This window comes from Girardinichthys multiradiatus, chromosome 15 (assembly GCF_021462225.1).
Source record: "Girardinichthys multiradiatus isolate DD_20200921_A chromosome 15, DD_fGirMul_XY1, whole genome shotgun sequence".
Lineage (NCBI taxonomy): Eukaryota > Metazoa > Chordata > Actinopteri > Cyprinodontiformes > Goodeidae > Girardinichthys > Girardinichthys multiradiatus.
Window position 1 is genome coordinate 2,943,579 of NC_061808.1, and position 27,500 is coordinate 2,971,078.

The window sequence follows — 27,500 nt, forward strand, 5'->3', positions numbered from 1 at the left end:
AATGTGTTCAGTTTGTCTGATGTCTTTTTGTTTCCTTGTCTCATCTGTCTGTCTTCTTGTTGTTCAAAAGCCCAACAAACCTCCAGCCAAACTCAACCTGCTCACCTGCCAGGTGAAGAGGAACCCTGACGAGAAGAAGAGCTTCGACCTGTTTTCACGTATGCTGCTGCAGACGCATCCTTTCCGCACATCAACTCAGTACGATTACATTGTTTTCATCTGAACTGTTCCCATTTCTTTTTCTCTTCAAGACGACAGGACCTACCACTTCCAGGCCGAGGATGAGGCCGAGTGTCAGGTGTAAGTTCTCGCTCTGGGAGCCTTGGTTGCTGGCAGCCGTGTGGCTGTTGGTTCTGACGGTAATCTGTGTGTTTCAGCTGGGTGTCGGTGCTGCAGAACAGCAAGGAGGAGGCTCTGAACATGGCCTTCAAAGGCGACCAGAATGAAGGGGAGAACAACCTCGTGCAGGAGCTGACAAAAGCCATCGTCGCGGAGGTGAAGGGGATGAGCGGCAACGACAGCTGCTGCGATTGTGATGCCCCAAGTAAGTCTCCATACCTTCAGCAAATACTGTGGATCAGAACCAGCAGATGACACGGAACTCTGAATCACCTCTGACTGCGGAAACTTCACATGGGAAGAAAGAATCTAAAGTCCAGTTTTCAGATAAATGTAAACTTAATCCATTTAATCCATTTAACATTTAATCCATCCATCTGTCCATCTATCCATCCATCTATCCATCCATCCATCTATCCATCCATCTGTTCATCTATCCATCCATCCATCCATCCATCCATCTGTCCATCTATCCATCCATCCATCTATCCATCCATCTGTTCATCTATCCATCTATCCGTTCCAGAGGTCCCAGAGTGTGGAGGAAGAGTAGAAAAGCACAGAATCCAGGACCATAACTTCCAAATGAATAGATATATATCTGGAAAGACGACTTTGGACCACAGAGCAACAGTGCATTATTTTTTTCTCCTTACCCAAGGAAGACCCTTTGACTTTGTCTCGAGTTTAGTACTGATTTAACACAAGGAATGTTCTCCATGTCCTGGATAAATCTGTCTGTGGAGGTTCCTAAAGATCTGACTCCAGCTGCAGTTCACGCCTTGTGAGTCTTCTTCAAACTCCTAAAAGGGCTTCGCTTGACATTCCTTTTCTACCAAACTGTTTCCTTCCACTCAACTTTCTATTAATATGCTTGGATACAACACTTTGTGAACTGAAAGCTTCTTTGAAAATCACCTTTTGTAGTTTTACCCTTCTTCTGGAGGATGCAGTGACTGTGTGCTGGATCTTCTCCATGATTCTGTTGACCATAAAATAACGTTTCGGTGTTCTGATCCTTTTTGGGGATTTTTATCAGCAGTAAGCCATAATCATCAAGATGAACAGGAATTAACACCTGAAACGTATCACTCTGTGTGTAATGGATCTATGTAATATACGAGTTTCACTTTTTGGACTAAATAACTGAAATAAAGGAACTTTTCAATGATGTTCTCATTTATCGAGGTGCGCTTTGTGTGAAGCTGAAACGGTCAGGCCGTATAGCTCAGTCATAAAGTAAATATTGTATCTTACATAAATATTGCAGTGAAACTTGTGTGTTAGAAATGAACCCACCTCCGGATTAGATCCATGGTGTGGTAAATCTTCATCAGGTTTCACCCAGACTTGTCGTCCTCATCGTTCCTGCAGGTCCCACATGGCTCTCCACCAACCTTGGGGTCCTGATCTGTATCGAGTGCTCAGGGATCCACCGGGAGATGGGGGTTCATTACTCCAGGATCCAAAGTCTGGAGCTGGATGTTTTGGGGACCTCGGAGCTGCTGGTGAGTCCATCTGAAGAAGCTCAACCCGTTTCAACGAGCGGACAATCTCCCTCAGGATTTTCTGCTAGAGAGCAGAGTCTATGGTTTCATCCATAGCCTTCCTGACCATCACACTACCACCACCATGTTTGACTGTTTGTATGATATTCTTTTTCTGAAGGAAAATGGTTAGGGTTAGAAGTAATGTACAAACAGGACCAACACCTTTCAAAAGGTCCACCTTCGTCTCTTCAGTCCACAGAATATTTTCCCAGAACTCTTGGGGATCATCACCATGTTTTTGGTAAATGTGAGGCAGGCCTTCGTGTTCTTTTGGGTCAGCAGTGGTTGTGGATTTGGAACTTTCCTATGGAGGCCATTTTTGTCCAGTCTCACTTTCTTACTGTTGAATCATGATCTCTGATCTTAACGGAGGCAGTGAGGTTTGCAGAGCTTTAGATGTTGTTCTGGGTTCTTCTGTGGCCTCCTACATGAGTAACAGTCTTTTGGAGTAATTATGGTAGATCAGCCCCTTCTGAAGGTTCTCCATTGTTCCATGTTTTCTCCATGTGTGGATGATGGTTCTCACTCTGGCTCTCTGGAGTCCCAGCACCTCAGAAATGGCTCTGTAACCCTTTCCAGACTGATAGAAGCCACTGATGTTTCCGTTCTTGAATTTCTTTAGATCAGGTCATGATGTGTTGCTATTTAAAATCTTTTAGCCTACTTCATGTTGTCAGACAGGTTCTGTTTAAGTGATTTCTTGATTCCACATGTCTGGGAGTTATCAGTCTTGGACATGGATTGTGAAAAAATTAAACCTAGCTGTTCAAATAAATGTGGCCGATCAAAGAGAGGATGGGAAATTACTTCCAGATAGGGCCAGGTTGGTTCATCTTTTAAAAAGTCCTCCTTGTTTTTACTCAGATTATTTTTGTCGGATATTTATATATCAGACACCAGAACTGTAGCTCCACCGGGTACAGTTTGTTCTAAAAAATAAGGATACCGGACTGAAGAAGAATCTTTAGGCCTAAAGATGCTCTTAGATCAATATCTGACAATCATGTTTTAACATGAATTTATCCCTCAGCTGATCAGCTAATTCCTGCCAACAGATTAGGAGGATGTTTTCATATAATGCAGCATTTCTTTGATCAGATTTCACGAAAACATATCTGGTCACAGCTGATGGTCTCCTCCTGTTTTTCTGTTCTAGTTGGCTAAGAATGTAGGAAACGCCAACTTCAATGACATCATGGAGGCAAATCTGGAGGAGCAGGGTGTAACCAAACCGGATCCGAAAAGTGACATGTAGGTCCAGATGATGCTAGGTTCTGTTCTTCTGCTGAAAAGCTACAGGGTCTAAATCCTGGAAGATGTAACTCTGATGTCTGTTGGTGGGTTTTTCCAGGCAAATGAGGAAGGACTACATCACGGCCAAGTACACGGAGAAGTGCTTCGCCCAGCGGCTGTTTGCCGATGCCGAGTCCAGGCTGCAGGCTCTGTACGAAGCCGTGAGAAACAGGGACATCCTGTCGCTGATCCAGGTCTACGCTGAGGGTGTGGACCTGATGGAGGCCATCCCGCAATCGAACGAACACGTACGACCACACACAGATAAAAACCCACTCAGAACTGGGGTGTTCAGAGTGAAACAGAACATTTAAGTTCATGTTACACAGCAGTCGGTACACACCTGTCATCCTTTAAAGTGTCTCTGATTAACAGCAAATAAAGTTCAGCTCAGGCGTTTCTCAGTCACCTCTCACAGCAAAAAGCCATGGTCCTCACAGAGATAGCAGTGTGGAGAAGGGTTGCAAAGGTCAGTCAGTCAGTCATTTTCTACCGCTTATTCCATAGTGGGTCGCGGGGGAGCTGGTGCCTATCTCCAGCAGTCTATGGGCGAGAGGCAGGGTACACCCTGGACAGGTCGCCAGTCCATCACAGGGCAACACACAAACAACCACGCACACACTCATTCATACACCTAAGGGAAATTAAGAGAGACCAATTAACCTAACAGTCATGTCTTTGGACTGTGGGAGGAAGCCGGAGTACCCGGTGAGAACCCACGCATGCACAGGGAGAACATGCAAACTCCATGCAGAAAGACCCCCGGTTGGGAATTGAACCCAGGACCTTCTTGCTGCAAGGCAACAGTGCTACCAACTGCGCCACCGTGCAGCCCAGGGGGTTGCAAAGGTTGAAGCTGAAATTAATCTGGAAGTTAACATACTAAAGATTCGCCCTCAACATTTAGTTTTAATTATTGGAGAGAATTTATGTTTCAGCAAAATCTGGACTAAAACAACCAGATTTCATGCAAGTTAATTTGAGTCTATCGGTGCTATTCCCCGATCACATGCACTTAGCCAGAGTATTTGGCCACACCCCCAACATGCACTGTGGATTCCTCCATCAGATGCTCAGATTTTTTCTACAACCCTGAACAACTGAGGCCACACTATTAAAGCATCATTAAAATGCTGTATAATCTGACTGTGTGTGTGTGTGTGTGTGTGTGTGTGTGTGTGTGTGTGTGTGTGTGTGTGTGTGTGAACCTGTTGTGTGTGTCAGGAACCCGGAGAGACGGTGCTCCATCTGGCCGTCAGGATGGTGGACAGAAACTCTCTCCACATCGTCGACTTCCTCGCTCAGAACAGGTAACGTCGCCACGGCGGATGGGCCTTCTCAGCTGTTTCTGTGACCTCTGTCCACCTGACGTGGCTGAGGTCAATACAGCGCGCAGTCCTGACCATCTGACTGTGTTTCAGCGGCAACCTGGACAAGCAGACGGCCAGAGGAAGCACAGCGCTGCATTACTGCTGCCTAACGGACAACAGCGAGTGTCTGAAGCTGCTGCTGAGGGGGAAAGCTTCAGTGTCCATCAGTAAGACTCAAACAGCTCATTTTAACTGTTCATCAGACTAGGGTAACACCTTTTCCTGATGCATTTATGGTGAAATTAGATTTTGGAGTCAGTTTACAGTCAACACAAGTGTGTTTTGTGCTGAGAGACTCATTAATTTAGAGAATGATTAAATGCAGATTAGTTAAACTGATAAGCTAACTTCATGGCAGCGAGGCCAATCTGTCAGTCAGCCCAGTCAGTTGACTAAAGGCGATAAAAGTGATACAGATGCACTTAAAAATGGTCTCCTTGTGTTAGCAATGATTACCACCAAAGAAGAGTGCAGCATTCATCACTTTGCATCAAAATGGCCTCAAATGCAGGAAAAGGCTGAGAACGCATCTGATGAAGAAACAGTTTTCCAGATCGTCAAGTACTTTAAGCCAAAGGGTTCAGCTGCAGAGAAGATGGCTTCATCACGTCCACTATTTTCCATCAAGCCGCAGGACCATATCCTCTTGATGAAGAATGTTGCCACCAGTGCAGAGCTTGCTCAGTATTGGCATCAGGTGGTTGTGAGAGTATCTGGATGCTCAGTGAGAAAATCATCAGGGACACTGAAGTTCTGCAGGAAGAACAAGGATGAACAGCAGAAGACCGGTCCAAAGTTATTTTCTTCTGATTGGTTGGGACATCTGGAGAAGGAAATGTGAGAGTTTTGGGTCCTGTGTGGTGCCAACAGTCCTGGTCCCAATCCATGTTTACCTCCTCATCCATGAAAGTGGGCTTCAAGAGCATTTTCATTAATAAATGTCTTCCAGCAGAACCTTCTTCCAACAATCCAGGAACAACTTTTCCAGTATGATGGAGCAACGTGTCACAAACCTGAAGTGAAAACAAAGATCAGAACACTGAAATGTTGGACTTGGGTTCAGGGAGTTCCAGCGCTCCTAAACATTAAGTCTTCAAACTTATGTGTGGAGGTTTAGATGCCAGCAAACATTTTAATGCGATAGAATCTAAGCTTTTGAACCAAGTCTGGGGTGGTTTAACTGGAATTGTAGAGAAGATATAGTTCATTTTAAAGAGGACCAACATTTTGTTGCAGAGATTAATCCCATGAGTGACAAAGGGACAGTTCTCCACCATGTGAGGTCGTTTTCTACTAATTTGGGTAATGGGGTATAATTTAAACGTGTCAGCTTATTCAGCCTCTTAGAAATAATGACGCCCAGGTACCTGATGTTTTCCATCTGTAAAGGAATATTTGAAGAGAGATGAATATTAGAGGAGAGGAACGGCCTTTGACTTGTTCCAGTTAATAGAGTCATCTGAAATTGTTGGGAACGGTTTTGATTTGGGTTATCTTTTAGGGTTTACATTTTCCAGAAAGAGCAACCCATCATCAGCATATAAACCAATGTTATGGATTCTATTAACTGTTTGAATGCCATAAATATTTTAACTTGACGAATTGCAGCCGTCAGTGAGGGAAGGAGTGGTGGACAGCCCTGTCTGCTGCCTCTTTCAAGAAATCCAGACTTTTAGTTTTACACAATCATTAGGTGAGCTGCATAGTAGTTTGATCCATGACCAAAAAGTATGTCCATACCCAAATGTTTGTAAAGTAGCGAAGAGAAATTTCTAATTAATTTTGTCAAAAGTCTTTTCTGCATCTAATGAAACAAAATGTTTTTATTTTGGATTTTCTGTTAGATTGATGAGTCTTCTTGTATTATTTATAGCATACTGATTTTTAATAAACCAAACCTGGTCAGGATGTATACTATGAGGTGTGGCCAACGTTTTGAAGATGAGTTTAGGATCTACATTTATAAGTGCTGCTGAACGGTAGCTAGATGGAAGTGTGGCATGTTATGTTATCACAAATTTATGTTTGGAGAGAGTATCGAGGTTTTCTGAATTTCTGTGACAATCGGTTTCGGGGCCAGCAGTTAATTTAGAAAGATTAACTTCATTTAAAAATTCATTGATGTCAGAATTGAAGGGATCAATATTATTTGAGTATAAAACATTGTTTTATACTCTATTCTATCTCCACAGCAAACGAAGCTGGAGAAACTCCTCTGGACATCACTAAACGTCTGCGGCACTCCCAGTGTGAAGAGCTGGTGAGATTTTACTGGTTAAACAAATTATTTCTCTGGTTTGTCATTGTTCTAAAGCAGTGGTTCTCAAAGGTTGGCTCAGGATTCCACTTTGTGTCATAAAACACCCTGTTTTGGGACTAAAAATGGTCTTTAGGAATCAAACTTTTATTCCTTTTAAAAAAGAGTCAGAATGTGAAGAAAAGGATTGATGTGTTTCTTGTTTCCTTGGTCTGAGGGACAATTGCTCGTCTCTGTAAATGTTTTTTTCTGCGTTCCACGCCGAGAAGTTTGGAAACCTCTGATACATCAGTTTTTCCCTTTTGTAATAGAATTTCCTCCAAGCTCAAATTTGACATTTGTTAGTTTAAAATGATCTAAATGTGAATTGGTTTTAAATTAAATAAAAAATTATCCATTATTCATTTCTAAACATGCGTTCCACATTGTGTGGGAAAGTTTCTAGTATTCAAATCATCCAATACTTTATTAATAATACATAGGGTGCAGGGATGGGTTTACTTTAACATTACGGTTATTTGTACATTTTAAATCAAATTTCTTTGTTCGGAAAAACTCAATGAAGTTAGTTCTATTTATCTAGTGAGGTAAAAACAGAAATAAACACATGAATAACCATGTTTGTCTCAGCATTGGTGTTAGAATTAAAAAGCTGATAAACACAGACAAGTGTAAAATAAGACAGAAGGTCAACCAAGTAAGTTTGACTTGCAAGGGAGAGACAGTCCTCTGCAGAACAGCAACTTTCTTCTGACAAAGGAAGCCTTTTATTTAAACTCACATTCTTACAAGTAAAAAGCGGGAATGGGTTCAGTCAATTCTTACAGAGATTTCAACTTAGAAGAGTGGTCATGCCCATATATGGTATAAGCTTGTCATGTCCAGGTAGTGATCCACTCCAGACCACATTCCTTAACTTTCCACAAACCCTTTGTCCACACTAAAACCAATCCCAGGAATCATCTTAACTAGAGTAGAACTTAAAACATAAACCTTGTTTAAACTAAACAATGATCATTTTTTATACATTTTTCCAACAATTGGTTATTCAGTAATAGTACTCAATGTACCAGTAATCCTTAACTGATAAAAACGGAAATGAGCAAAATTTTTAAGCAATGGTTTTAAATAATAAGATCCAAGGTTTTAATTTTGGAGCAGAAAGTGAATCAGGTGTCCAAATAATCTGTGAAAACAAGCTATCTGGATCACTAATAATTTCATCATTTAACTGGAAAAAATTATTCAACAATCAGAAATTCACAGATTTAAACAGCTCTGTAGACCTGAAACTTTAGCAACTGACTGGTGTTTAAATGAGGTCGATTTTATTGGCTTAACAGTGATAGTAGATGATATATGGGAAGCAAATAAAGCAGAAATGAAAATAGGCCAAGAACAGAACCCTGTGGAACTCCATGTTCAAGAGGTACCAAAGATTTTTTGTGCAAGAGAAATACTTCAACATGATCAGTAGGAAGCAGAGGATTGAGTTCTGTGAAAACCAACGTTAAAATGTGAGCCTTTTGGAGAACCGGAGCAGTGAAATGGTAGTTATGCTGAGAACTGATGGATCAAGACATTCGTATTAAATGGGCAAATAACAGCATTTACATGAATGTAAGATGACTCCTGCATAAATAACTGTTTATCTCAGTTATAATTATTTCTTTAAACTAGTGATGCATCTGTCAGTCGGCACCTATTTCTCTCGTCAATTTCAACTCGTGCTTTTATGTATGAATGTGGAAGATCCAGTGATTTCTCCAAGAATTCTGCAACACATTTTTCCTTTTTATAGTCAGTGTTCACAACATGTTTAAGCTGATCTAAAACAGAGTTTAACAAATGCTTCAGATGTCTGCATCAACAGATCAGACCTCAACATATGCCAGAACTCTTCATCCGTCAGTCGGATCGGTGCATCTGTAGCATGAACTCAAAAGATCTTTCATGGTTTTATCTTAATCTTGATTTTTTTATGCATTACTTTTTTGTTGCCTTGTTTTTGTCTTCTCTTTTTTATTTTTCAGCTGACTCAGGCTAAGACAGGAAAGTTTAATGTTCACGTTCATGTAGAGTATGAATGGCGTCTCCAAAATGAGGAGCTGGATGAGAGCGAGGACGAGCTGGAGGACAAGGTCTGCCAGTTTAATGTGCCAATAGTGTCTCCTGTTTCTGTTAAGATTCAGGATGGTAACACCCTTTGTGATTTGTTTGCGCGGTGCAGCCCATCCTGAAAGCTTCCCCATCCCGACGTGAAGAGCGTCCAATCAGCTGCATCGTTTCCATGCAGCCCAACTTTTCAGCGCTGGCTCGCGACGCCGCCCTCATAGCTCGGGACAAGCAGAGACCTCCAATCCCAAGCAGCATGATCAGCAATGAGACGTACGGCACAATGTTGGAAGTAACTCTGCCGCCGCTGGGACCGATTCCGCCCGTACCTCCGAGAGGTCCAAACCGAGGTCTGCTGTGGATTGCTGGTTATATGTTTACATTCGTCCTTGATTTTCGCTAACCGATGGTTCTGTCTGCATGCTGGGCCAGGTGTCAGTAAACCCACTCCAGTAGAATCAGTAGGAAGACAACGCTCATCCTCTGACCCCTATAACCCTCAAAACCCTGAGATGAACACCTCCATGTATGGTGAGCATCTCTTTGATTTCACTGACAGTGCACCATCTGTCCTTCAGGGAGGTGAAAATAAGTTCTGGAGAAATTTGACTTGTTTCATGTTCCTCTCCTAGTGCTCCCAGCTGTCCCTCCGCCACCTCCTCCTCCTCCTCCTCCATTTAAGAGAACCGGCAAGTTGGAGACTAAGAATGTGTCGGTCAAAAACACCCCCCTGCCTCCTCTGCCCCCTCCACCAGCTGGACGTCCTCCTGTGCCACCGGGACCCTCGCTTACATCACCGCCCCACTACAAACCTCAACCACCTACCCCACCTCTGCTTAGCCAGCAGACCAGTAGACCACCAGCACCACAAGGACCCCCATCACCTAAGTATGTAATACGGTTGACTATTTGTTTCTGGTTTGAAGCGAATTGGACATGACTGGGTTGGGTCAATGGGTCGATTGTCTGTATCAGAGATAGTCACATGTCACTTTTTCCAAGTCAAGCCTCAAGTTTTTAAGGCACACATGAAATCAAAGTCAGATCAACATAATCGACTTGAACTCAATACTTGACTGGTTTTGACTGTTTAGAACCTGAACTAAACTGGTCAAATAAGATTGAAATGTAAAGACTGGAACTGGAACAACTTTGACTTTATTTTTACTGGTTTCAGGTCAGTGAAACAGCCTCCTCATAGACCTCCAGTTAGAGCTGCATCAGTGAACAAACCAGGTAATTAAACACACAGAAACACCCCTTTGTTTTTCTCTCATTAGCAACAACATTTAGACCAACAGTCTAGTATTCATAAGGTTCCCTTTTACCCCTAAAGCAGACCAGATCCACTGGGGTATGGACCCTGGAAGGTCTGCTTTGGTATCTGTAATCAAACCATCAGTAGCAGATCTTTTAAGTCCTGGAAGTTGTGAGTTTGGCCTCAAAAGCCTGGCCTTGTTAGTTTTCAGATGTGGAGACTTAAGGGACCAGGTCAATACCTCAAACTTGTTGTTGTTGTGCAGCACCCAAAGGTTCCAGAACATTGGCTTATCTGTCTGTCCAGCCAAAATTCCCAGAATATCTCCTTAGATTTCTCTTCTAGTTCTTCCTTTGGAGCCATTGTTTCTTTCCGGGCCACTCTTGAGAAATTTCTACCTGGCAACTCTTGGATCTACCCCAAGGCCTCATTTTGGACATATCAAGAGTCATATGAGAATCAAATGAACAGCTGTACCTAATAAAGTGGCTGGTCAGTGTTTTTACCCTGTAGCATTAGTTGGTTCTGGTGGTGTTTAACTACTCTTCATGGTTCGGATATTAATTCACTAACAGGTCTGTTTTCTTTTCTAGGTTTTCAGAGTCCTGAAAGTCTGGCTCCACCTACACCTAAACCCAGAACCGCCTTCACTGTGAGTCCTCAGACCGTTCAGTTCTCCTCCAGCTGTGAAATCATTTATGTTTGAACCTCAGCGTGAAGTTTGTGATGAATGATGTTTGTGACTTTTTTAGAAGCAAAAGCTTCAGAGGGTGAAGGCCATCTATGACTGCTTTGCCGATAATCCGGACGAGCTGACCTTCAGAGAGGGGGAGGTGATTGTGGTGGAGGGGGAGGAGGACAGCGAGTGGTGGGTGAGTGTCCGTGACCTCCACTAAAGGAAACACAAAAGCAAAAAGGAAAAAAGTCCCAGAATACGTCTAAAACAAGCCCTCCATCTTATTTCAGACCTTTCATTACTTTATCTTCCCATTTTATGATCAGTATGAAGATCTTGTTGTTGAGCTTCCACCAGAAAATAAACACATTTCTATAGATCTTTGTTTCTGTTATTTTCCTGGCCTGGTTAACTTTTTGTTGAAGCAGTTTAGGTTTTTAAGTGACGTGACTTTGTGTTTAACACCAGTTTTCCAGATTTACAAAGTTGTTTCCCTTCTTAAAAACCACAGTAACTTGTCTTTGAAACTATGCCTGGTTCTAAGAAGGTCGGAGCACAGAAATAGTTTTTTAAGTTGGGTTCTGTGTGGTAGTTCTGAACCTTCAGTATCTTAAACTGTGGTTTATTTTTTTACACTGAAGTTGGAATTTCTGAAACACAAATGTAAGTGAATATTGGAACATTTGAGGTTTCTTACCAACATCCAAGAACAATGAGTGTAATAAAATATTTATTGGCCTGTTAAAGGGTGAATGAAATGTATGCAGAATCCAGCTCAGTTCAAATGAGATTCAGTTTATTATAGATCAAAATACATCCAGTCCAATTAAATCCAACTCGAATACAATACAGCATAAATTAGTTGAATATTACAGGTTGTCTCTCTCAGGGAACCAGCAGATTGCATTGACACATTGACACTACAGATATCTCTGGGGATCATTCATGTCTGCATAGTTGCTGGTTCTTTAAAGACTTATTCAGCTTTAATCTGAGTTAATTACCATCAGAGTTCGATTTTAGTTAAGGAATTCCATATGTTGACCCTGATGGCTATTTTTCCAAGGCTGTTATTGCAACTGAAGGTTTGCACAAAACCACTTTACATTTTCCAATGGATTCCACAGGTACAGGATCAGTAGTTCTAAAAAGGAACCAAAATGTCGCTAAATGTCCGAGGAGACCATGTAAACATTTAAAAATATGTTTTAGGTGCAGTTTCAGTGCAGCATGATATGGTAGAAAATCTCGAATGAGTCTAAAGGAATGTAAGATGCACTCAACATCTTGACATGTCTAGATGATGACCGAAGTTGACAGGTTTTAAATGAAAATACAACAGGTAGGTAATAATTTACAACAAAGATTTATTTGATAGTTGCCCATTGGTCTTTAAACTTATATCAATGATGTCAATTAACGATTAGACCCTGAGGAAAAGCAAATCGACCATTTTTTACACATTCATGTAAGAGATGACTTTTCACATCATGCTGCAATAGATTCTAAATACTAAGGCAGTTGTGTTGAAACAGATGCAACGTTCTTACCAGCTGCATAAGAAACAGTGTCATCAGTATACATGTGGAACCTGAACCAGAGCAAGAATATGGCAATTCATTTACGTATAAACTAAAAATAAATGTGCCCAGAACTGAGCCTTGGGGTACGCCTGTAATTATTTTTCTAAACTATGATTTCTTGTCACTTGTAACAACATATTGCTCAAGCTTCGCAAGATACAGTTTTTATATCAGTCTTTTCTATCTGTTCTCCAAACTCAGACTGCTGTCTGCTTCTGAAAAGAACTACTCTATACTATCTGTCTTCAAAGCAGACATTTACTGTTTCTCTTTCTGATTTTGGTATCAAGTGTATTTGCTCATAGGCTTTTATTAATTCTTATCATCTTAAATAGTTTATGGTTTTTTTCGTCATGATGTTTACCATTTTCTCTGCATTTCCACTTCCTCTGTGTTTCAGATCGGTCATATTGAAGGAGATCCGGGCAGAAAGGGAGCATTTCCTGTCACCTTTGTTCACTTTACTACTGAGTGACCTGTTCAGTTCTGTATAGAGTTAACATCCTCCACCAGCAGTCCAACTGGATGTAACCAGAACAAAACTCAAACTGAATCATGGAGAGCCCCTGGAGGCTTATGTCAGACCTGACGTGTAATATCGGAAACTTCTAAAAGTTTGTTTAGTCCAATGTGCTGAATGCTGCACGTCAACTGTTTGCATCTCTGAATTATGTTTGTGCCTTGTTTAAACTCTGAGATGTTTATTTTAAATCAATCTGAGTCCTGGGAATATTTGTGAAAATTTTTTAAATGAAAGTTGTGGAGCCTTAGCATAGAGATAGACAGCAGGAACGCTGTGCCAAACTGGAAAGGGTTTTCCAAACCCAGTTGATGCCTGGACTATGTTCCCGAAGTCGAACGGACTCATGAAAGTGACTCTTCTTCTGCTAGTGGGATCGAAGCCGATCCTGTATGTTAATGCTTCAGGTCAAAAAGTGGAAAATAAAAATATTTGAAATATTTTAACATTTTTCCACATAAAAACTGTGGGTGAGATTTGAGATTAGAGTCAAGAAGGGTAAACTATGAAACGCCTGTTAGATTTTGTTCTATATTCTCTCTTCAATAAAGACACTCTTATGTAACTGAATATTCTTTTGTTTTTACTACATACTATTCTGCTAAGTTGTTGGTGATTTCCATCTGATGAATGATCTGATGTTTGACCTTACAGAGCTGCTGAATGAAAACTTAAACTTCTCTTATTCTCAGAGAATTATCAGTCGAACACAATCTGTTGGCAAAAGAAGTGCATCTGTTCATGCAGTTTGGGGAATCAAACTCAAATTCTGTCAATGAAAGTAATCAGAGACCATCTGACTCAGTGTTTCCAAGGTCAGAACTGAACAAGTAGTTTAGTTTCTGTCGTCCGTAGCCCTGGAACCAATTTCCTGTAGCAAAATCTGTTGGATTCTTTGGAACGTTATTGTTTATTACTGCTTTCCAGGATAAGAAAAATAATATTTTTTGGTTTTGGTATAAATTTGTTTTAAATTACCACATAACTGCTTATTTTCATTTGATTTTCTTGTAAAAACTACTAGATTTGGGGCATTGCCTTGTACTTAAGTGGTGCTATTAAAGTATATTTGATTTGGCGTACGTCACTGGGAAGACTTGAATTTCAGATACTGTCAGATATATTAGAATTGATATTCATATAGTTTCATAGTTTAAGGATACAACAACGGAAAGTAAAGTAAACAGATCTAGATGGTCGGGCTTCATTTGTGGAACTGGAGAAGTTTAAAAGTTGTACTGAACGGACGGATTTGAAAAGGGACCGGAAGTGGTGGTGTGATGAAGTTGTGGTGAAAGTCGGTAACTGAGTAACGGAGTGATGCATTTGTTTGTTTGTTAGACGTTTTGTAGAGTTTATCGCAGTAAACATGGCGGCTAAGCGTAAAGCGGACGTGACGGTTCCTGCGGAGGAGAGCGACCAGCTTCTGATCCGTCCTCTGTGAGTTTAAATCGGACATTTTTCAGCCGCGACATCCGCTGCCAGTCCAATGCTCTCACACCAAACTCCGCTCACAAAATACAACCTTTAATGTTTTATCGCAAAGATGTTCGCTAAAGGATGACATTTCGAATTATAAATAATAATCATAACAAGCTCTTCTATTCGGCAAAACGTTTCTTGGTTTATGTTTTAGTCATTTTGGTTCATAAATTAGTTTTACTTAAAATTTCTCTGTCTTTTGTTGTTTAATTGTAACTTGTTTAGGATCAGTCTTTTGTCGTATATAATTAAAAATCAAAGCAAATAAAGTCAGAATAATTTTTTTTATAAGTGAATTAGGTCTAATCTGGATGTGGGTAGAAAGTCATGGTTTGATGGTGCGTTTGTGTGCAGAGGAGCCGGTCAGGAGGTTGGACGATCCTGCATCATCCTGGAGTTCAAAGGCAGGAAAATCATGGTAACACTGTTCGTGTTGTTGTTTCCCGGACACACCAAAAACCTCCGAGCATTAAACACCTGTTTGCTTTCAGCTGGACTGTGGGATCCATCCCGGTCTGGAAGGAATGGACGCTCTGCCCTACATCGACCTGATCGATCCAGCTGAGATCGACCTGCTGCTCATCAGCCAGTGAGTTCAGGAACCTGGCTTCATAACTCACCTCAGACCAAAGGCTAAGACTCATTTATAAAAACAGATTCTCAGCATTAGTCTCTGATTGGATGTTCACAGCAGAAATTCTGGAACACCATTCCCATGCGTTGGTAGGTGATGGGGTAAATGCTTGATGTTAAAGCTGTGTCCTCTTTCAGCTTCCACCTGGACCACTGTGGAGCACTTCCCTGGTTCCTGCAGAAGACCAGCTTTAAAGGACGCACCTTCATGACGCACGCCACCAAGGCCATCTACCGCTGGCTGCTGTCGGACTACGTCAAAGTCAGGTGGGTTTAGGTCCGGTTTGATTGTGGAGTAATTACAAATAAGCTGAACAGGATATTGGAGGCTGATGTCAAAGTTGAACCAAAAATTCTGTGTTTTTCTGGACAAAGTCGGCCAGTAAAGTAGATTCTGATTCTTCTGTTACACATTTCTGTGTTTTCTGATCCGCTGATTCTGATTTTTGAAAGCATCCAAACTCAGTTTCTTTTAATAAAACCATTCAGTGTAACAAATATTTAACATAAAAAGTGTTGCAGGTTCCTTGTAGAGGTTGTAGTTTTAAGTCAGGTAATAAAGATTATCCCCATTGATATATCAAAGCAGACGTCCATAACTTCCATCATATTTACTGAGCTCAAAACCAAGAGAACTGAAACTGCAGCCATAGTCCGAAGAAAAGCTTTGATATCCTCTCAGTGTGTCTGGAGAACTGCTGATCAGAATAACTTTAAAACAAGGAAGTCTGAGTGCTTTGGTTGAACATGGCAACCTAGAAAACCATCAGATTTCTTCTCTGTTCTGGTTTGTGTACTCACTCCGTACCTCGCTGTGTCCTGTCTCTCAGTAACATCTCGGCGGACGACATGCTGTACACTGAGACGGACCTGGAGGACAGCATGGAGAAGATCGAGACCATCAACTTCCACGAGGTGAAGGAGGTGGCGGGCATCAAGTTCTGGTGTTACCACGCCGGCCACGTCCTGGGAGCCGCCATGTTCATGATCGAGATCGCCGGTGTCAAGGTCTGTCGATAAAACATTTGGTGTTTGCTTGGTTCTGGAGCTGCTTTGATTCGCTGTGCATTTAATGGTGACATTGGGGGTGGGGACTTTCCAATAAGAAGTCTAAAGTCAGAACATAAACCACTGTGTGTCTGTCTGAGGTAAAATATATATGGAGAAGAAAATTTGCTGTTGATGACAAATCAAAAAGCTGGAGTGAAAGATGTTTTTCCTCCTATGAGTTTCTGTCTGTTTGTGCAGCTGCTTTATACAGGAGACTTCTCCCGGCAGGAGGACAGGCACCTGATGGCTGCAGAGATCCCCAGCGTGAAGCCAGATATCCTCATCACAGTGAGTGATCAGTCTGAGGCTGTCCTGCTCATAAAGCTGATCTCTGATATCATAGCTGTTTATTATCATAGTTTACTAGCTTCAGGTGAGGAAGCATCCATTAAACATTCAGTTTTTCCTAGCAAGCACTGGTCTTCATTGAGTACTTTGTGTCACACCGTTAAGAAACAAGAAACTGGGACAGAAAGCAGTTTATGATGGGGTCGCAATCCCTCCTTAGCAAGTCCATCCCTGCCTACACCCTCCTGGTCTTTCCGGTAAAAACTGTAAATGTTAAAGGTGTGTTGGAGCGGGGGGGGAATTTTAAAGTTGCAGGACAGTGGCACTGGAGGACTGGAGTTGGAGACCCCTGATCTAGAGGTACCTTGGAAAACCATCATAACCTAGCAGTACATTGCTGCATCCAGAATGCTACCTAAAGCCGTACAAACAAATAAATAAGTCATGCATTTTTGTTGGTAAATGTAGCAAACTTAAGTTACGCTGGAAACAGTTTGTTTGAAGATGTGTGTGGAGTTATCATTCTATAATGAGCCTGATATTTGAGGTCCAGCAGAGGGCGCTCTGCATTTAGACCTTTGACGGAGGTTAGACACCAGAACATGTGGGCTCAGCGTCCATCATTCTGGACCTTTACAGCTGGAAGTCATGCAGAGAGGCAGGAAATATTAACGTGTTTGTTTCTGACAGGAGTCGACGTACGGCACCCACATCCATGAGAAGCGTGAGGAGAGGGAGGCCCGCTTCTGCAACACAGTGCACGACATCGTGAACAGGGAGGGCCGCTGTCTGATCCCCGTGTTTGCTTTGGGACGAGCTCAGGAGCTGCTGCTCATCCTGGGTGAGTTCGGCTCCCTGTGATCCTCTGTTGTGCCCGGTTACCAGACGTTTCTCCATCAGGGGACACATTTTAAGGCTTTCCAACAGAAAATAGACTCAGCGTTCTGAGCCATGTGGGTGTTTGTGCTCAGGTTGCCTCTCAGGTCTTTATGATTAGTTTCTGACAGAACTGTTGAAACAAGTTTAATAATTTCAAGAGAGTCTGACTGCTTGAAGGAGGAAACGGTAAAAAACGTGGGCTAAAAAGTAATTCTGATTTAAAATAGTCACCTGAATCTCCTTTTTGACCCAGATGAGTACTGGCAGAACCACCCGGAGCTCCACGACATTCCCATCTACTATGCCTCATCTCTGGCCAGGAAGTGCATGGCCGTCTACCAGACCTACATCAACGCCATGAACGACAAGATTCGCAAGGCCATCAACGTCAACAACCCCTTCGTCTTCAAGCACATCAGCAACCTGAAGGTCAGTGAGCGCCCTCAGCTGGGGGTCCGGCTGCAGCTCAATCACTGAAGGTGTTCGTGTTAATGTGGTTGGCTGTTGTTTGTTTTCAGAGCATGGATCACTTCGACGACATCGGCCCCAGCGTGGTGATGGCGTCTCCTGGTATGATGCAGAGCGGCCTTTCCAGAGAGCTGTTTGAGAGCTGGTGCACCGACAGACGGAACGGCGTCATCATCGCCGGATACTGTGTGGAGGGAACGTTGGCCAAGGTGATGGAGACAGGAACGTCTTATCCTCATTAGGCATTCAGTCACACTCGTATTAACCCATCAAAGGCTCCGATAAGGCTCACTGGTTATAATGGAGCACAGAGTGGGCCACCCCCATATCACACCTACTCACCACTACTCACAAGTCAGAGGTTTGATTCAACCGACCACTGTTTAATCATAGCACAGGTTAGGCAAAACCAGAAACCTCAAATATGAGAAAAACTGCTGAATGCGTGATTCTCCAACTGTGATAAATGCACCACTATTGGTGCAAGAGCTCCCTCTTGTGGAGTAAAACAGTAGTTTTATTGTTTGAGGGGCTGTTATTGAAATAAAGTTTAATGTTTTAGCATTTTTCTAACTGAGAGCTCAACATTTGATGATGCACTGGGTAAAAACAATTTGCATTTGTTCAAATCTCTACATATTTTCACATAAATTAGATTTGCATTAAAAAATCTTGTTAATTAATCATTTGTCTTTATTTTACCCTGAAAGACCTGCAACTGTATGTGGTTCTACTGGGGGGGTGGGAATACAAATCCAGACCACACTTTTAGAAATATAAAACCATTTTCCTTCCACTTCACAGTTATATGGTAAAGAATCCCAGTAAAATACATTGTTTTTGTGGTTTAACCATTTAATATGTGGGGAAAGTTCCCGGGTTCTGAATACTTTATCTAAACCCTGAATACAAATCCTGTAAACATGTTCTAAATATGAAACAAAAATTCCACAAAGAAATGTAATCAAATTTAAACTTCATTTTAGAGTAATGCATTTCTTTTCTGACATCGGTTTTAAAGTGTTGTTGTGTTGCAGCACATCATGACTGAACCTGAGGAGATCGCCACCATGTCGGGTCAGAAGCTTCCTCTGAAGATGTCTGTGGACTACATCTCCTTCTCTGCTCACACTGACTACCAGCAGACCAGCGAGTTCATCAGAGCCCTCAAACCTCCTCACGTGGTAATTAGGACACCACAGTCAGGCCACATCTGAGCTGACCAGAAAACTTCAAGCTGCTGAAGCACAGAGCAGACCGTGATCTAGAATTCATTTGGTCCTTTACCTGCAGATTCTGGTCCACGGCGAGCAGAACGAGATGGCTCGACTGAAGGCAGCTCTGATCCGCGAGTACGAGGACAACGATGAGGTCCACATCGAGGTCCACAACCCGAGGAACACTGAGGCTGTCACGCTCACCTTCAGAGGAGAGAAGCTGGCAAAGGTTCATCTGAGCATGTGCATAAATACGTGATCCTTAAAATCTGATGGACTTTTAACTCCCAGCATGCTCTGCTTCAGGTGATGGGCGTGCTCGCAGACAAGAAGTGTGCTCAGGGTCAGAGGGTCTCTGGGATCCTAGTGAAGAGGCACTTTAACTACCACATCATGACCCCATCTGACCTCTCCAGTAAGTAACTGATTGGACAGAAAAACCCAGAAACAGGATTGAACTAGGCCTATTTTATCAGTTGCTACCCTGACCCGTTCCCAGTGAAGAACATAGAATTTGAGGGATTTATAAACCAACATTTTCACAACAATCTTTTATTTTTGTTGGACATAGCAAAGATAAAGGAGAAGAGTAACCCCTGAAACTCTTCATGGCATGACTCAGTGACTTTAAATGTTGAGAGATGGAATGGGATAGGGAAGATTGGATATATTTTAATTAACAAAATTAGGTAAAGTGTCTTAAAGCAGAGTTGTGTGCAAACCAATAAAATGAGCACGGTTATGACTGGTGTTACATGTTTTGTTTTATGCTTAAACAGAATCAGGATTCATATCGAAAACAGCCATAAAGAGGAATTAACAATAATCCTCCTGGGTTGTTTTTCTGTCAGGACTTTAAATCTGTTTGCTTTCTGACAATTAAACAGGAAAATAAGTAACGCTTTTAGGCAAAGGCCTGGCTGCAGTTGCCATGGTAACAACTGATTGGTGAATGATGTGACCAAAATGTTTTTTTTTTTTTACTTTTTTTTTTTGGGAGACGTTGATGAATGAATGAGAACTGGTCATGTTGGGACTTTTAATTTCGTTAAACTTTTTGCATGGTGGACCATGAACATAAACTCACCAGTTTTATTAACCTTTGTGAACCGAACTTCAAACCAGTTCTTCTTGACGTTAAAATGACAAAAACTAAACAACCGTTAAATGCGGAGTACTTATAATATCACCTGGAAACAATACGATCCAAGTTTTTATGGGTGAGATGTTTGAAGGTTAAAGTTTACGCTCATTTTTGTTGAAGACATTCTCAAAATGTTAGTGTTTTTTCCTCTAATCAGAAGCCATCTGGCCTTTGTCAAATACTTAAGTTCACCTAATCCCCAGTCGGAGTTACTGAGAACTTAAAGGTGCACCTACAAACAGCTGAGTTTTTAAGATGTAAGAAACGTTTCTGTTCTTTCAGTCTGAATCCTCAGAGTGGTGTTTTTTCCAGTGGTTCTGTGTCCCTGAATGCATCCCTCTATGGTGTGTTCATGTTGCAAGGTTTTCATGGTTCCTTCGGCTCTCTGTCCAGACTACACAGATCTGTCCGTGGGCAACGTGACCCAGACTCAGGCCATCCCGTTCACCGGACCCATCTCCCTGCTGGTGAGCCAGCTGAAGAACCTGGCAGGTAAATTAAAATCAGAAACTCACCTGAGCTCACGTCAAAACATGTTTGCTGTTCTAATCTTTCTGCAGGCTGGTCCAAAAACAGCGCTGAGTTTGCATCTAGTCTGGTTGTTCTAATACTGTTTTTAAGGGAAACAAATGACAAATGTTGGAAAGTGCAACTTGGTTCTTACTCTGGAAAAAATATCATAAAATATTGATCTGGGGATTTTCCACATTTGGATGCATGTTAAAAAAGGAGATATGGAAGATTTTGTGCATTTTCCAGACTGTTTCATCCCTCCATTCATTCATCGTTTCATTCATTTAAATTTAATTCAGGGCATCAGTTCTCCTCTACTTTTCCTTTCAGACCTCAGAGCGCCTGTTGCTAATTCTGTGTGTGTTGAGAAGCAGTTTTTATAACTGCTTTACTACAAGTAAAGAGACTAAATCCGAAGAGATTCGTTTCTCCGACTGCCTCAGTCTGATCAGCCTGATGAGATGAATCTGTGTTGGGTTCTCCGCGCAGGTGACGTTCAGCAGGTGGAGAAAGCGGAGAAAATCACAGTGAAGATCTTTGAAAGCATCACTCTGGTTCATGAAGCCGGCATGGTGCTGCTGGAGGTCAGACTGCACAAACACAGCAGGAAGTCTGTTGCTGCCACACAGTTTATGTTGTCATACTTTAAGTTTGCTTTAAATCTTTATTCATAACTTCGATCCATGGGCGGTCATTCAGAAAACAAACTCTGTGATAAATATCAAACGTTTTATATTTCAGGCTTTTATGTTTTAAAGGTTTAACTTTTAATTTGGAGATATAACAAAAACATCAGCTAAAATATATTATTTTTATCAAGCAAACAGAAAATAAATATGTAATAAATTGGGGTTCACTATACACATTAATATTTACATTCAAAATACATGAAATGAATAAAAATACGGTATGCTAGAAGTGCCAAAAAATGAGAAAATACATCAAGTTTTTCATTATTTCTTTTAGTTCACATAAACATACATTCTAAAAGAGTTAAGAAATATGTAAAATATTTAAATATCTCATTTTTTAAAAAGCAGGCGCTCCATATACGGGACTGTGGTCCTCAACAAAATCTTTATTTAAAAAATGTATTTTAACTTTTTATACATGCTAGTTTTCTTAATGCCTATTGGTAATAAGAAAAAAATAAATATAAATAACTTTAAAAAGAAAGAATGGCATAAAGTCAGTAAAACTATAGATTTAAAATAAACAGGTTTGGCTCTTTTTAAAAGCCAAGCATTTAATTAAAAATCTAAAGAATATAAATATTGCAATAGTAATAATGAAACAAATGTGTTTTAATGTCTTATATATTCAGTGTTGATGGCAACATTACAGAATGTCAAACGTGCCAAAAACAGAAATTATCAAAAGAAAAAGATTATGAATCTCATAATCATCCTTTTGATGGTTCATATCTGATCATTTATAACAATAATAAACATAGAAAAATATAATTTGAAATATTTAAATTAAATAAAATGTATTTATTTATGCCTTTAAATCCTAAAGGACATGATTAGTGTTTATTTACTTCTGTTAGTTAATAACTAATTATAAATCAATATTTATTCAAGATTCTTTATCATCATTACGTCCCCATATTGACATTTAGCTGAGACCCGGCTCAAAAGATACACATGTAGGTTATAGACATTTACAAAATAAAAAAACACGTCTAGAAAGAGAGAACATATGTCCATGGAAAGTGGCGCGTGGTATTTAGTATTTACATAAAGTGCAGCTTGAGCTGAAACAGTCTGATATATGCTGGTGGTTTGATTGATCGTCAGCAGATGTTTAGTGTCTGCCTGCAGGAGGACAACTGTCTTCACTGCTTTTAGACAAGTTATTCACATGTCTTCCTCTGTATCTAATGCAGTTGTGCCTTCATACCTTCTTGCTTATCGTTTAGATGAAACAAGTTAAATGCTGCCTGAAATTCAATGAACTGAATTCATTTAAATTAAAAACGTTTTCTATTTTTATGTTATAGTTTCAAATTAGCATAGTACGCTGGAACCTCCTGATTTTTCCCTTTGTTGTTATTAATTCAACAGTAATTTCTAATTTCAGCCGCTGAAGTTTATTCTTTTATTAATTTCCTGATAATTAATAAATAACTGGCAGTGTAGCTGTTGACTTATGTTGAACTTATTAACATCTCTGTTCTCCCCTCAGTGGGTCGCCAACCCGCTCAATGACATGTACGCAGACGCCGTCACCACAGTGGTCCTGGAGGTCCAGTCCAACCCCAATGCCCAGAAATGTCAGTAAATGAAAACAGCAGCCTGCAGGGGGCGCCACTCAGCTGGTGTTTCTAACCTTTGTTTGTTTGTTTCAGTCCTGGACAGCAGGAAGGAGATCTTCGACATGGAGGTGTTTGTGGAGCGTCTGGAGCTCATGCTGCAGTGAGTCCAGTCAGCACACACAAACCGTTGTTTTCAAAATAAAAGCATGACAGTTGCCATGGTAACCTGAGTGCTGTGTATTGTGCTGCAGCGACATGTTCGGAGACGACTGCGTGGACTTCAAAGATAGCAGAAATTTGTGCGTGACGGTGGACGGAGCCACGGCGACAGTCGACCCGGAGACGAGAGTGAGTACAGAAAGTGGGCGGAGTCAGGTGTCACGGCACAGCAGCGCCCTCTTCAGGCTGGAATGTTCAGTCAAAACATAAAGTCCTGTTCTTCCTGAAGGTGGGACTGTCGAGTCCAGTTCCTGCCCATCTTAAAGAGACTCCTAAACTGAGATTTGATCTGGACTTTTTCCCTGATCTGATCTGATGGTAAAAATGTGAATGAATGTGATGACACTGACCTCAGATCTGTGACACACAGGCGGTGACGTGTCTGGACGACGAGCCTCTGAGGGAGATGATTGAGGTCGCCATCCATCGTCTCTTCGAGGCCCTGACGCCTGCCTTCTGACAGGCCACGCCCACTTTATCCAAGTTTCCTTGTTTTTTTCTACTGATTAACAACAAGGCTGCTCCATTATGATTGCTTTTGTACAAAATAAACATCTTTTGTTGGATTTTATTTCAAATTTTTTACACTTTATACTTTTTTCTAATTTCATATAAAAATGTAGATTTTAAAGGCAGGTTTTTAAACCTGTTTGCTGTCTTTACTATAAGATGAAAACATGCTGAAAGTTTTCTGAACAGTAACTTTTATTTTTCATGTTAAAGTTGCAGCTTTGAAAAACATTAAAACGAAAGAAAACACATTAAAACAGACATAAAATACTGACAGGTGGTTTTAACACTAACAGCTGGTTAATACAGTAAAACAAAACACAGCGCGTAATGAAAGCTGGTTTTCTCCTGAACCCCAAAACTGTAAAGTTTGTAAATCTTTGGTTTAAATCCGGACAAATCTGTTTAAAACAAAACACAGTTTAAAAGACGTTTAAAACTGTCGACCATCTTTAAAATGTCTCACAAGTTCGGCTGTTTTGTATCGGTTTTTAATTAAAGCACTGTCAGTAGAAACCATTTTAGCCAAACTTCTTTAGTGAAACTGTGCTGAAAATACCTGAAATTATACCTAAATCTGAAAATAAACAGATTTAAAACAAATAAAAAGCTCCAACTGGGACAGTTTTAACTTTAATCGCACAGACGGTTTTAAATCTAAGAAAATTTGGCAAAACTGCCTGAAATCCAGAAAACTCGTTTTTCCAAATTTATGAGGAATTTGAAAACTTGTTTTGGAGACATTTCAGCTTTAATTGCTCTAGACTCTTATTTTGAAGAATATTTGTGGGCATTAAAGTCTTAAGAAAAACACCCATTTTAGGTCCATTGCTGATGTGTCAGACATTTAATGTGATTTTGTTTTTTTTCTATTAATTTCTGGACTTGGTGTCAATATGCTCTAAGCATTAAAATTGTGATCAACCTGAAAAAGACTGAGTGTTGGTGGATTATCTGACAGTAACTCAAACACTAATGCAGGTCAGTCTCGAAATTATAAAAATGTGGATTTCTACACAAATAATTTATAACTATAAAACTGGACTGTTTTAACAACGGGAGTGCAAATTTAAAAGTTGTACCTTATGGGGAAAAAAATGAGCCGCTGTAGAAAAAACGTATTTAAAAAACTGATTATAAATTTCCATCACTTATTCAGCCTGAACACAACCGACACCAGCCTCTGTGTTTAGAGCGTGAGGCGTTCAGGGACCCTTGTGGTGGATGTCCCGTCCAACAGCTGCTAAGATTTGTTAAAAATAGAAAATAAGATTAAAGCCAAACAGAGGCTTTAGTCTGGTACCTGAGACGGGTGATAAACATCTGAAGAACATCATCTGTAGCAGGGAGATGAGTTTAGAGAAACAATAGAGCTGCCTCAGCAGATCAATTTTATCAGATGAGGGGGCAGCGCCCCCTAGCTGTGCCTCTTAGCACTGAGTTTCCTTGCTGTCAATCTGATGTTGCCTCTGGAGTCGGAACAGCTTTGACTTGCTGCTGTGGCTCATTGGGTTTCTCTCAGTCAAGTCCTCGAACGAACGCCGAGTGTCTCTAGCTGGTCGTCCGAACGCCTCCTGCAGCTCCTCGTCCAGGTGGGAGTCCAAGCTGGGATCCTCCAGGATGGTGGCCATGTGGGCGGCATCCAGAAGCGGAGATGTGTGCCTCGAAGTAGATCCGGCGCTGAAGACCGGCGGGCTGCTGGTCTGCTGTGGCCCAATCGGTGGGAGATGCACAGGGGCGGTTGGGAAGCTGAGAGGTTTGAAGATCCGGACAGAAGCAGAATCCAGGCTGCTCAAGAGCTCAGCATTCTGGGAAAGAAATTGATTTTCATTCACTGAGGCGATGAAGGACTAGACTAGAACTGCTGTTTTCCTCTACCCTGAAGTGACCCTAAAGTTGTCTGAAACTAAACAGAAGCAAACTGAAGGACTTCCATTAATTTGTAAAGGATTACGTTCCACTGGAGTGCCTCATTGCTCAGAACTTGGATCCTCTCAACAACTCCTACGGTCCAGACAAAAACTGTTAACTACTCACATCACCTTCCCAATCTGAGATTTTACATGAACTATATTACAAAAAGTATTTAGGCACAACACCAAATCAATGAAATCACTTCCATACGTTGATATTGCTAGCACTCAATGGTGGGTCCATGGACAGTTAATTGTAGATTAGGCTCATACTCGTCGTCTTCCACTTTATGCGGGACGGGGTTGCGGGGGCAGCAGACTCAGCAGAGACACCCAGACGTCCCTCTCCTCAGTTGAGGTCAGCAGCCTCCCACCCCCACTATAAACAGTGTTGGCGAAGCACTGCTTCCCCCTCCTGTGGCGCCGGACGGTTTGCCAGAATCGCTTCGAGGCCAACCGGTAGTCCTTCTCCATGGCCTCACCGAACTCCTCCCAGGCGTGAGTTTTTGCCTCTGCCACAGCCCGGGCCGCGGCACGCTTGGCCTCACGGTACCCGACAGCCGCCTCAGGAGTCCCACAAGCCAACCACAGCCGATAGGACTCCTTCTTCAGCTTAACAGCATCCCTTACTGCCGGTGTCCACCACCGGGTTCAGGGATTGCCGCCACGACAGGCACCGCAGACCTTACGGCCGCAGCTATGGGCAGCAGCATCAACAATAGATGCGGAGAACATGGTCCACTCGGACTCTATGTCTCCAACATCCCTCGGAATCTGGTCAAAGCTCTCCTGGAGGTGGGAGTTGAATACATCCCTGGCCGAGGGCTCCGCCAGACGTTCCCAGCAGACCCTCACTATGCGCTTGGGCCTGCCAAGTCTGTCCGGCTTTCTCCTCCTCCAGCGGATCCAACTCACCACCAGGTGATGATCAGTGGACAGCTCAGCCCCTCTCTTCACCCGAGTGTCCAAAACATGCAGCCGAAGGTCTGATGATACGACAACAAAGTCGATCATCGACCTCCTGCCTAGGGTGTCCTGGTGCCAAGTGCATTGATGGACACCCTTATGTTTGAACGTGGTGTTCGTTATGGACAATCCGTGACTAGCACAGAAGTCCAATAACAAAACACCACTTGGATTCAGATCAGGGAGGCCATTCCTCCCGATCACGCCTCTCCAGGTGTCACTGTCGTTCCCCACGTGGGCATTGAAGTCCCCCAGCAGAATAATGGAGTCCCCGGGAGGGGCACTATCCAGCACCCCCGACAGGGACGCCAAGAAGGCCGGGTACTCTGCACTGCCACTCGGCCCGTAGGCTGAAATGATAGTCAGAGACTTCTCCCCAACCCGAAGGCGCAGGGATACAACCCTCTCATCCACTGGGGTAAACCCCAACACGAGACGGCTGAGCTGGGGGGCAACAAGCAAACCCACACCAGCCCGCCGCCTCTCCCCGTGGGCCACTCCAGAGTAGAAGAGAGTCCAACCCCTCTCAAGGAGATGGGTTCCAGAGCCCACGCTGTGCGTGGAGGCGAGCCCGACTATTTCTAGTCGATATCTCTCGACGTCCCACACAAGCTCAGGCTCCTTCCTCCCCAGCGAGGTGACATTCCACATCCCTAGAGCCAGCCTAAGCATCCGGGGATCGGGCACTCAAACCCGTCCACCACGTTATGGTGGTGGTTCAAGGAGAAGATTAAGCTGTGCAACCTGAACTTAAACTTGTGTGGATCACCACAGCCAATCTGTTAATCAAACGTCTGCTCCGACCTTCCTTCATCTCTGTCTCACTTTACAAAATCCACAGGGATTTACAAGGCATTGTTGGTCAGTTTATTTATATAGCGCCAATTCACCACACATGTCGTCTCAAGGCACTTCATTTGAATAATACCGATTTCAAGTCAGGTTCATACATTCCAGTTAATCCTAATCATTGAACAGTTCAGTCAGATTCAGTTATTTA

General features: G+C 42.1%; 3 protein-coding genes across 5 annotated transcripts in view; 2 read left to right on the forward strand and 1 right to left on the reverse strand.

Moving 5' to 3' along the window:
• asap2b (ArfGAP with SH3 domain, ankyrin repeat and PH domain 2b) overlaps positions 1-13,531 on the forward strand; it is a 44,422-nt gene extending 30,891 nt beyond the window's left edge. For both annotated transcript variants that reach the window (XM_047388743.1, XM_047388742.1), the window contains exons 12-28: positions 71-158; positions 252-300; positions 378-544; positions 1,714-1,847; positions 3,046-3,140; positions 3,241-3,430; positions 4,407-4,492; positions 4,604-4,719; positions 6,745-6,812; positions 8,843-8,950; positions 9,040-9,274; positions 9,357-9,455; positions 9,557-9,812; positions 10,102-10,160; positions 10,776-10,834; positions 10,935-11,054; positions 12,842-13,531. In XM_047388743.1, the coding sequence (XP_047244699.1) occupies positions 71-158; positions 252-300; positions 378-544; positions 1,714-1,847; positions 3,046-3,140; positions 3,241-3,430; positions 4,407-4,492; positions 4,604-4,719; positions 6,745-6,812; positions 8,843-8,950; positions 9,040-9,274; positions 9,357-9,455; positions 9,557-9,812; positions 10,102-10,160; positions 10,776-10,834; positions 10,935-11,054; positions 12,842-12,916 (2,004 nt within the window). In that variant the 3' untranslated portion in view covers positions 12,917-13,531. The remainder of the gene's footprint in view (positions 1-70; positions 159-251; positions 301-377; positions 545-1,713; positions 1,848-3,045; positions 3,141-3,240; positions 3,431-4,406; positions 4,493-4,603; positions 4,720-6,744; positions 6,813-8,842; positions 8,951-9,039; positions 9,275-9,356; positions 9,456-9,556; positions 9,813-10,101; positions 10,161-10,775; positions 10,835-10,934; positions 11,055-12,841) is intronic.
• A 683-nt stretch (positions 13,532-14,214) lies between these two features.
• cpsf3 (cleavage and polyadenylation specific factor 3) lies at positions 14,215-23,677 on the forward strand. Its single transcript, XM_047388747.1, has 18 exons — positions 14,215-14,401; positions 14,798-14,861; positions 14,935-15,032; positions 15,215-15,343; positions 15,907-16,084; positions 16,325-16,414; positions 17,105-17,255; positions 17,547-17,722; positions 17,812-17,970; positions 18,799-18,945; positions 19,055-19,207; positions 19,285-19,393; positions 20,516-20,614; positions 21,125-21,219; positions 22,823-22,910; positions 22,986-23,052; positions 23,144-23,240; positions 23,482-23,677. The coding sequence occupies exons 1-18, from the start codon at positions 14,331-14,333 to the stop codon at positions 23,569-23,571; spliced, it is 2,061 nt and encodes a 686-aa protein (XP_047244703.1). The 5' UTR covers positions 14,215-14,330; the 3' UTR covers positions 23,572-23,677.
• Positions 23,678-23,798: 121 nt separating this feature from the next.
• adam17b (ADAM metallopeptidase domain 17b) overlaps positions 23,799-27,500 on the reverse strand; it is an 18,677-nt gene continuing 14,975 nt past the window's right edge. For both annotated transcript variants that reach the window (XM_047388745.1, XM_047388744.1), the window contains exon 18: positions 23,799-25,429. In XM_047388745.1, the coding sequence (XP_047244701.1) occupies positions 25,052-25,429 (378 nt within the window). In that variant the 3' untranslated portion in view covers positions 23,799-25,051. The remainder of the gene's footprint in view (positions 25,430-27,500) is intronic.

What these genes read in the sequence shown, in the direction of transcription:
- cpsf3 (XM_047388747.1), top strand. Translation starts at nt 14,331, where the DNA reads ATGGCGGCTAAGCGTAAAGCGGACGTGACGGTTCCTGCGGAGGAGAGC. An exon ending in TGGAGGGAACGTTGGCCAAG is followed by an intron (nt 17,971 to 18,798) that starts GTGATGGAGACA and finishes GTTGTGTTGCAG; the next exon opens with CACATCATGACTGAACCTGA. An exon ending in CCGGCATGGTGCTGCTGGAG is followed by an intron (nt 21,220 to 22,822) that starts GTCAGACTGCAC and finishes TTCTCCCCTCAG; the next exon opens with TGGGTCGCCAACCCGCTCAA.